This window comes from Ciona intestinalis, chromosome 10, assembly GCF_000224145.3.
Source record: "Ciona intestinalis chromosome 10, KH, whole genome shotgun sequence".
Lineage (NCBI taxonomy): Eukaryota > Metazoa > Chordata > Ascidiacea > Phlebobranchia > Cionidae > Ciona > Ciona intestinalis.
This window is the reverse complement of record NC_020175.2, coordinates 3,862,872-3,873,582: the sequence shown is the minus strand read 5'-3', so window position 1 is coordinate 3,873,582 and position 10,711 is coordinate 3,862,872. Positions and strand designations below refer to the sequence as shown.

The following is a 10,711-nucleotide window of genomic DNA, read 5'->3' as shown; positions in this document are numbered from 1 at the left end:
GATCTTTCTCGAGTAGCGGAAAACGACAGTCGTTGCAGCACGGGTGTTCTGGTTTATACCACAGGACTAAACTTTAGTATCTTGATCAGATTAGCAGCGTGAACCTTACCGATTCGTCCAATACCAACAACAACAGGAACGATCTCAGAAATTCCCATGTTAAAACGCTTCACTAAACAAACACAGTAAATATTTCACAATCGTTAAATCATATGTACCGTCTTGTCTCTATAATAGACTGCGTATAAATTAGTTCTTGGGCACTATATTACCGCATCAAGTAAGCCTATAATATTGCTCACAGAATGTGCTTAAAATTATGCTATACAGCAGCAGTTGTTCTATTTTACCCGTCTTAGCTTAATCATGACTTTAAACTGTATGCTTTTACTACAATCCAGAGAGTATGTCTACGGTTGAACTTTATAAACTGTAACTTGATTTAGGCTGTGGTGTAGTTATACCATGTTACATAGTTATATCAGCAGCCTGGCCGTGATTTTCTTTAAGTACTTCCTGAATAGACTGTTTGCAGCGCTAAAATTTCTTACAACTATTATCACTTTCATCTTACACATGTACAGTTACTACAGTAGCTTATATTGATTGCTTTAATGGCGTTTACACGAACGTGCGTGTAGTGCATGCAACCAGTTTCATTCAACCGTGACTTAACAATAAGTGTGTACGCAAAATGTTGTAAGAACTCATCGAATCATGCCTTCTCAAAAATCCTAGAGAACCTAGCCCTAAGTCTAGGGCCTAGGGCGTTCTAAATGCATTGGCTCTCCAACAACGAACCGTATACGGTATACAAATCAACAAGCACTATACCAAACGATCATGAAGTTTCAACACAATATAATAATATTGTCATACATAAAAAATAAATCCTTTCCGAAAAATAATCACCTACAAAGTATCATACATGGTAACTCGTAAGCTGGCACGAGATGTGTGAAGAGCCGTGTATTAACGACTGTCGCTTTCCGGCCACGCGAGGATAAAGTAAAAAGTTACATTCATTGTTTGTGCCCTCAGTTCAAACAATCTCGCTATAAAAGATAAAATCCGAGACCACCTAGCGTCAACTTTGTTTAAAATCGCAACCGCTTGTTCGAGCTAGAGATCTACATCGTGAATTTATGACGTAATGCGGTCCACACTTCAGACGTTTTCATTTTGAAGATTTATTTTAGTGTGGAGGCGGCCGAGAGGGCGTAGAATTGCTGTAACTAATTTGAAAGCAAGGCGTATGTAAGAATTAGTTGTAGGTCAAACGTGGAACTTTAAGAGTCAAGTTTCACGTGTTTTGTTGGTAAAACTTTAGTTTAATTTTCTTATAAATTGTTGTCGTTTTTCTTTCAATGCATTTCTGTAGGTGGTCTATGATGTTATAAGCCCTATAGTAAATTCATGTTTTACACATAAAAACAGTTTGCAGATTACTAGACTAAATTATTTTGTTTTATATGAAAGCAATATGTATATATTATGTATATATAAGTAAGTTTGACCATCAGAGTAACATATAATAATCTCTGTTTAAATTAATATATTTCATGTATTTTTTATACTTTGCAGTTAGAGTACAATATATATGTAGATAAGTTTTAAACTGTTCTTAACAAAATTGTTTTCATTTTTCCCAACTTTTACATTTCTGATACTATTTAGGTGTTAATAATGAGGAAATGCTAAAGTGTTGGTAAAAAAACTCAAGCAAATGCCTGGGTGATGGTACAAACTTACTAAAACCTTTAACAACGACATTGTATCTCAACAAAAAAATCAAAGCAATATTGGGAAATATTATATCGGATTTATTACAAGCGAAAAAAAATGCCACGCAAGAAAAGAAAAACTGGGGGACGGGGAAACATCTTCTGCGGATGTTTCGGAGCAGCTGACGAACCTCCGGACATACAACTGAACATGACAGATGCAATGACAGCTCCGGCTCATATCGAGACTTTCCCTCCGATGCCCTCGCCTTCTGAATTGAAAACCAAGTTTTCGGAATTTGTGGTAAATTAGTAAAACACAATTTTGGACAAATTTTCGATAAAATATTGTTTACATTTTTTAATTTAATATTGTATTTTTTTCGATTTTGGAAATTTTAAAACAGAGTTTTTGAAATTTGTGGTAAATTAGTTGAAATCATTTCCAATTTGTTTAAATTTGGAAAATGTTGACAGATTGCAATTCAGATTAAGCTACTTTTATGAGTTTAGTGTTCAATTGTGCTTAATTCGTGGTGTGAAAATTCAACTAATGATATATATGTGTTATAAACATATAAATGTACTTTTATAGGGTATAATCTAATGTCAGCCATTAATATCAGTATTTCGTGCAAGAAACTATGCCTGGAACACAGAGCACTAAGCAGTTGCATCGTCACGCGTGGCAAGGTTACTGTAGGTCTATTTTTACCCTTGTTTCCACAACTTAATGAAATCGAAACCAGCAACTAATTGCCGGCGGAATCGCGAGACGCAAGCACGTGACTAGGTCACGGGGTCAGCGATACTAGTGTGATGCCACGGACAGATGGTCGGGCGTCGGTACGTCCCGCTGGGACCTTTTTGTCGGGAAAACGACGGCCCGGGAGCGCGCCGCTGCCGATAAACGTCTGCTGGTCGAAGTAACCTAGATCTATGAACGGAAATGCGGAGTAAATGTTCGTCCCTGCTGTCTGTGCGTGCGGGAGGGAATTCGATCGATTGTGAACCTGTTCGTAGGTTGCTTTAATAGTAATCCGAATGGCCCTGTTTAAAAATATAATACTAGGCGCGTAGGACACAAGTTTTTACTAAAAAAGTATAATAAAGATGGTTATATATCTGTTAAATACGTTTTGATTTGTTCACGATGCGTATTCGTTCCGTATAACGTTAAACCACGCGCAATGACGATGCACTGCTTCCAGGCAGCGCTGAAACTCAGTGTAAACAACAATACCACAGCTTCGTGCTTTGTTTAACTGCGATTTCAGTCAAACGCTCACAAGTACTTTATTAATAGAGGCCCAACACGCCATTAGTACACACGCAAAAGGCGAACGTTAGGTCTTAATTTCATACATAGGGTTTAGGGGTAATGTACCAATATATAGACTATGATATGCAAAAAGACGCTCACAAAACCTCGTTATGTATAATAAGCCCTTTTTGGCGCTTTTAACTCAAGTGTCGCGTGAACAACAATAGATTGGAATGTGACATTCGCATTCCAGGTATACCTCCTGACTTTGCATTTTTAACAGGATGAATTAGACCTCCCGTCGCAAAACCGTCAAGCAATGTTTGACCTACCACCTGAAAAGCAGTGGCAGATCTATTGCAGCAAGAAAAAGGTAAAAAACGGCATGATATTTCTTAAAATTCGCCCTATTTTGTTATATTATTGTGTAAGGGTGAGGTCCTACGTCGTGGCCCGTCATGGGACCTAATATTTTGGCCAAAGTTGGCCCATTACCAATGTGTTAAGGCTAAACCCTATTTACTTTCTACAGGAGCAAGAAGATCCAAACAAACTGGCCACGAGTTGGCCTGATTATTACATTGATCGCCTCAACTCCATGAGCACGGTAAGCGCTATGATATAAAACAACAGCCCCCCCCCCAATACCTACACTTTTAGAATACAGTATAATAATGTTGGTATTTCAAAAACCACGTTTTGTATTTAGAGTTTTAGTGACCGTAGGCATGATAAACCATCATTACTCAGGAATGGCGTTAGCATGGTCTATACTTATACCAACATTACGTCACTTATTCATGGTGTGTTCCTTGCGCGTCTCAATGTTTACTTTATGTTTAATCCTAGCCATGTATCCGGTAGCAGGCCCGCTATTGCAGCGGAAATAGTCCAATGTTTACGTTACGTTGCGTTGCGTTACGTCATAGCAGTTTAACAGGGGTAATGTTTATTTTCGTTACGTCATGACACAAATTCGCCGACACATTTTAGGTGAATCACTGTTTCTCTTTCCCCGCTTATTGCCCAATTCCGTGGGTGTTAAATTGCGCTTACGTACATCGTGTCGTAGTCGCATCCTCATTTTTAGACGCGTATGTGTCATTATAACGCGCAGTTTGCTTACCATACTATATTCTATCTTCAATATGGGTGAGGTCCCAGGGTGCTGGAATTTAGGCCCGAGTTTTCCCATTACCTCTCCTACGATATGTAGTATGTACCCTGTACCGCACTATATTCTATTTCCATTCTCTTTAAATGGGCGAGAACCTACGTTCTAGAGGGCTGGAATTTAGACCCGGGTTTTCCCATTACCTCTACTACGATATATAGAGAAGCCACTATGCCCAGGCAGCCCAGCTGTATGCTAATTTTTCATTTTAAAGTTCAGTGTTCGGCTGTTCCGTTTTACTATTGATACATTCTATGTCTTACACACATCCCGTGAACCGGCACATCATGTTACCTTTAAAAATAGAAACCGTTTCACGGGCGAGCGCGCTTCTTTCTTGCCTTGTGTTCCTAACCCCCTTTAATGTGGCTACCCTGTTTAACCAATCCGTCTTAGCACGTTCCTGAGAACCCATACAAGTGCTCACAGAATGCTACTCGACGGTCAGTCACAGAGCCAACGCAGTGTGTCAAGTGTTGCTAGCTTCAAGCTATGCTTTATGAAACCGTATCGTCCTGAGAATCGCCGCTTTTGAAAACCCTTAACCCGACGACGACGTATTGGCCCTAGTTAAAAAAAAACGGCGCCGTAGTTATAAAACATCTTCCTATTAACGATTAAAGCCATTTTAAATTACTAGTTTTTTTCCGGAACCCGTATTTTGTCGGAAATCCTTTACTCCTATGCGAACCAAATTCAGCGAAAAGCGACGTCTCATCTGCTGTCTGGTTTTATATATGACGTCATCACCCGATAAAAGAGATCCCCATATCGTGAGTGACGTCATCGCTTAGACCGTCTTTCACTTGCGTATGTGGTTTATATTTTCAATATGCGTGATAGTTTCTCTCTTAAAACGTGACGACTTTTCTATTGTTTATTATCTATATAGTAATAACAGCTGTCGACCGTTTCGCCAAGCAGCTTGTGTTTTTTTGTATTCCTAAATTTTAAATCAGCGTTGAGCGTTTTCGCTGTTGTGGACTACCATTATACTTGTCAATGCTTTCTCTCGGCGCCGATGAAATGTAACAATAGTACTTGCTTTTCGACGTGCCACCCTTTTATTACAATACAATCAGTAACTCGTGTTTACAAGTGCTTCTCTGCTTTCACATCCCTGCTTTGAACTGTACATTTCACACGTACCGAATCTCGCAGGCGATAGGTAAACACAACTTTGCACCAACCGCGGTGAAATTAATCACTTTTAACTTCGCTTTCTATAAAAAGGTCACTCTTCTAACTCGAGTATCGTTTTGATTTATCCACGGATCGTGTGTAATTCGATCAGTCAGCCATTTCTTTGCCGGGTAGTTAAAAATTCGATCTCTTTACCAGAGGTTGTGCAGGTTAAACGCACTGTGTAAGAGTGTTTGTATCAATTTTACCTTTAAAACCCTTTATCTCCGTTTTTCCTCACTGAGCAAAAGAATGAGTTATTTGTTTACTTGACCGTCTGTTAAGCGTACAGCGTAAGCGTGTATGTATCAATTTTACCACGAAAAGGCCTTTTTCCCATTTCCCTTTTAAAGAACAAAGGCATAGGTAGTTTGTTTACCTCATATATCGACCGTGTTTTCATCGGCAGATGCCATCCGGTATACCATGTCCTTTAATCGTTCGTTGTCCATTGAAAAAGACGAATATAACTCGATTAGTCTTAGTCGAGTGCCGTATTACCCTTATTGATTTCCACGTTCCCGTTTTACACTGTCGTGACTCCCACTACCTTCAAGTGTGTCATTTAAAAGCAAAGTTGTTTTATGGCCGACTGGTCTGTAGGTTTATACCACCATAAAAAGATGAAAGCGACTCCGCTTGACCCGTTTTAGTTTAACTGACAAACCGGAAATTTTAGGTTTTAAATGTGACGATTTCGCAGTTTACGTTTTTAGACATTTTGGCCTTATTTGGGCGTATTAAAAAAGAAAGAAATTTTCTTATACGAAATATGGTAGGATGGGGGATTGAACACCTTTAGCACATAATATCCGAACATCCTGATCGTGTTTTAAACAATTAACAACGGTCTACGGGAGTCGTAAGGATACAGTTTCATTATTCTTTGAATGTTCTTTATTTACTACCAAATGAGACGAGAAAATAGATAAAAAATTTGTCCCATCTCTTTCTCCCACCCTACTATATATATTCAGTACATTCCCACACATAATGAAACAGTCTAGTTTGGAATAACGACCGTCTTTCCCACGCTCCCTTCTCCCGGCTTCATGTGTGCGTTTCCAGCAAAACACAATCAGTCATAAACAATACGAAATCCAGTTATCGGTCCCTGTACGCGTAAAAGGAGTGTTTTTTATCCAAGCAACGACATATGTGACTTTCCTGATAAGAGATCTTTGAAACCAAGCCAGACGAATGATGAAATTGCCCTAACATTGGATGCCCACACTGAATTGGCCATTTATTGCCCTTTTGGATAGAAGATTGGTTCAATACCACTTGCCTGATTATCTATTCACAGCTTACGAATTCATTCCTACCCTTGTTGTGCGTTTGGCCAATTTACCGTTATTACCACGCAAGTGAATCTAAACAGTTCCCTAGCTTATATTACTTTCATAATGTTAAAATCCCCTAAGGATGTCTCTCTGCACGGGTTCACATTATACACGATTAAAATATACCACCAACACGCCACAATCAAAGGTAGCCAACTTAACCTTCTAATTCATCGCATTCAGTTATCTGTTCATTCCCAAAGAGAGAGAGACGCATTTACCACCGCTGCCATTCAATAGCCTACCTGCCTACGTATCCTCTTTTAAAAATAGTAACAAGTTAACAGCACGTTTGAAAATGTCCGGTTTAAAAAACCCATGCGCTATTACAATATTTTCTGCTGTTTGTGCAAACTACGAACAAAAAGACGTCAGTAAATGCAAATTCTTCTTGATTTGGATATTTCTTTTTCATATCAACAGTATATATTGTCGTAAAAAAGCTCCCCAAACCCACATACAGTGTATTTAATATTTTTGGACCTCCTCCGATATTTACCAGTAGCTTGTTTTCCCTTTGAAGTTATACTACGGTATACAAAAGATAGAGCTGTTGCAGTCAAAGGCAGGAAGTATCACGTATTGTAATTCATGACTAGTTTCCTGCTATCAAACTGCACCCCGTCGATGCAAAACAATTTGACTATGCACACCGCATACGTTCATTTGCCACTATACACGTATACAGTAATGTTTAATTATTCAGTATTACTAAATATGCATTATAACAACAGTCAGCGACCAGCGTATTAGTTTTCCTGGGTCCAAATGTTTTTTTGTGTTGTAGAAACATCGGTTTTATAATAATAAAAACCAAAAAAGTCAAATTAAACGCGTTGTATAAGATTGTATCAAAATTACACCAACTAAAAAATTGTTTTTAGACTTTTTCCAACCAAATCCAAATCCACAATAAAACGTTGTTTATTCTGAAAGTGAAATCCGTGAAAAGTTAAGTCCCCACACGCGCATTGGGCAATAAATCATTCCTCCCCTTATTGAACAAGACACGTCGGTGATTAGTCGACCCTGCGTGGCCCTCTGAACTCCAACACCACCCGTTGCGTCCGTTTAGGAATGTCTTCCGACCACAAGGCTTTCATTTCGCCGACCACTTACCACCACAGCGGGGGATTAATAAAACCGAACCCGCGACTTTTGTAGCAGAGGTTTTATGTGTTTTTATTTTCTTATCGGCAATTTCCCGCTCGACGATTTTAAGGTAATTGTTAAACATTCCACTTCGCGCGTGCCATTGCCGGAGCCGGATATAATCGCTTAAATAGTGAATTGGGATACGGTAGCACTTGAAGATGTTCTAGCATATGCATTGGGATACGCTAGCGCTGGTCTGTGGGATATGCTAGTCTTCGCAAGAACAAGTTATTTCCAGAACATTCCGGGCCGCGCGTGCCCTTGTTAGACTTAGTCGCGTAAATAATGCATTGGGATTCGCCAGCACATTGGTAGACGCTAGAATATTGCATTGGGATGCGCTAGCGCTGGTCTGTGCATCCCCATGTACTTACTCAGACTGGCTTGTGTTATTGACTGCACGACGGGAAGTGAGGTCAGTGTATTCGCTGAATTGTCACTTGTTTGTTTCTCAAAACACTGTCTTGTTTATTGCCTCAAAGGCTTGCCATCACGTGCACATCGGAAGTAGCTGCCAGCCATTAAAATTACGTAATTCGTTTACAGCATATTTTCCTTAGAACTTTAGTTGCAAATTTCTTCTCAAAACCCGCTAATCCGCCCTAAGTTTGCGTAGCAACACATTTCCTGCAATTAGTGGTTGACGTTATTCACGAGTGAATAAATCCCAACCAATATTTAACGCGCCGGCAAAACACTACGTAATGGGACGCTTTTTTCGCAAGCTATGCGGTTTTCTCTACGGACGTCACAGCCAGGTTACCGCGCCCAGTATTGTTAATGTCACCGAACCAAATGCGTCGCGTTGCTGCAAGGCTTGAGTCGCCAGCCAGACTTGAACTCAAGCGTTACGTTGTTACGATTTTTGGCAAGGTGTCTGCCAACTTTGTGCTAACAACAGCTCATTTTGTGCTGCCATTTTAGTTTTTTTACACGAAATACCATACAAACATGCAAAGCTATGTCATAGAAATAGCATTATATGTGTCAGTATAAGACTTTTCAAAGCAAAAAAACTACAAACAACTCCTACATGCCATATACCATAAATAGCCATAAATGTCAATGAACAAAGAACTTAATCAGCCTCAAACCACAGCGGCAGATTCTTTGTCCAGAAAGTCATGTTTTTATTGTCTGTTTGTTCTGTGGCTAATATTTGTTTTACACAGTTGATCAATTCGTTTGTTTGTGACCAATTGTAAGTGACCTATTTCCATGTTATTCTCATTTGGAAATTCAAGAATATTGTGTTGTTTTTGTTTTGCATTGCAATAGCATTGTGTCATGAACAATACTCAGTAGCAATAATAGTCTAAATAAAACTACAATACTGGGCAATGAGCATGAATATTTTACAAAAAAACATTGTTTTTACAAATTGTAATTCCCCCGTAAGACTGTATGTATTAAACACTAAAAAAACTGTGGCATTCTATTTTCTATTTTAAATTTAATGCAATAAACACATACCATTTTTTAACCTTTTTACACAAGTCTTGAAAATGTTAGACCAATATGGGTTTCAGTGACTTCTAACACTAAGTCAATACACAGTTACATTACAGCTGCAATAAAGTTGTTCTGTGTTTACAGATAATGGTTTTAACTTATGATGAAGAAGAAATAGAAATGAGATTGAAACTGGTGGATGGACTCAAAACTGCTCTACGTACTCAGCCTGTCAGGTGGGTAAAATAAATAATTGTCAATTTGAACAACCCATCAGTGACTACTGGGTTGGAGTAATCTATTAAAATTTCTTACATATTATATTCTGTGTGGGTGAGGTTCTACACTGCGGCATGATATAGATTTTGGCCTAAGTTGGCCCATTACTTTGAACACACATACATCTATAATGATAGCAGCATCTAGGTTTGAACTGGTATCTTTTGGTTCTTTTATGCAAGCGCTATTGGGTCACATCACTGTATTTGAACCTATAGATATTATATATATTGCAGTCATAATAACTGTATCAAGTTGTTTCAAAGTTAAACACTGTCTGGACTTAATGAGCCCACACCGGCCTGTTTCTTATGGTTCATATAACTTTGCGTAATGTTTTGTTATGGTAGCTGTGTAGATAGTTTAGGTTTAGACCCCAATAAAGAAAACCTATAGTTCACCAACTGAAATATAATACATCAGATATTCACAAATCACAATTTGGTATTACGAAAAAATGTCCATGTCATTGTACATTGCTTAATTGCATCTCCTAACCTTATTGTTTTTTGCTGTGGTTTGATAAAATGACTTCCTTCCTAATGTGTTTATTCAATGCTATTCCAGTGAAGTACCTATCCATTAAAAACCACTAAGACCATTTTGTGGTCAGTCCACTATTTCTCATTAAAACCATATTTTACACACAAAGATACCCAGCCACCATATATGAGGTGACAGACCTACTCAAGAAATTCCTGCAATATATTAATTAGTAAACATTTGACCGATAATTTAGATTTATCTCATTGAAATGTGCGTTTTACTACCCCACTACCCCTACCTCCCCTGCATTTTAAAAAGTTTGGCGCCAATGTCTACATTCCATACATACCACATAGATCTAGATAATCCATACACCTTTTTTCTTTGTTGTTATAATCCCAGTTTAAACGCCCAATATGTCGTGCAGGTTTGTCGTGAGATTTGCGGAACTTGACGGGATTTCCTGTCTGCTCAACTTTCTAAAGAACATGGTGGCTGAAGTACGGGAGAGTAGAATACACACATCAGCTATCGGATGTATCAAAGCACTTATGAACAACACGGTAAGAGTTTCCCTCTATTTACCGACAAATCTTGCGACCAATTTTGCATACAAGTTATCTTTCCATAGCCTGTATGACCATGTGTCTAC

At 38.6% G+C, this 10,711-nt stretch overlaps 1 protein-coding gene across 3 annotated transcripts in view; it reads left to right on the top strand.

Moving 5' to 3' along the window:
* The first annotated feature begins 1,588 nt into the window (after positions 1-1,588).
* Positions 1,589-10,711, top strand: part of LOC100184055 (disheveled-associated activator of morphogenesis 2) — a 25,459-nt gene continuing 16,336 nt past the window's right edge. For 2 of the 3 annotated variants that reach the window (XM_009861759.3, XM_026836284.1), the window contains exons 1-5: positions 1,590-2,028; positions 3,272-3,361; positions 3,521-3,595; positions 9,439-9,530; positions 10,487-10,622. In XM_009861759.3, coding sequence (XP_009860061.1) covers positions 1,843-2,028; positions 3,272-3,361; positions 3,521-3,595; positions 9,439-9,530; positions 10,487-10,622 — 579 coding nt within the window. In that variant the 5' untranslated portion in view covers positions 1,590-1,842. Of the gene's footprint in view, positions 2,029-3,271; positions 3,362-3,520; positions 3,596-9,438; positions 9,531-10,486; positions 10,623-10,711 lie in introns of all 3 variants that reach the window. The other variant, XM_026836283.1, reaches the window with a different exon arrangement.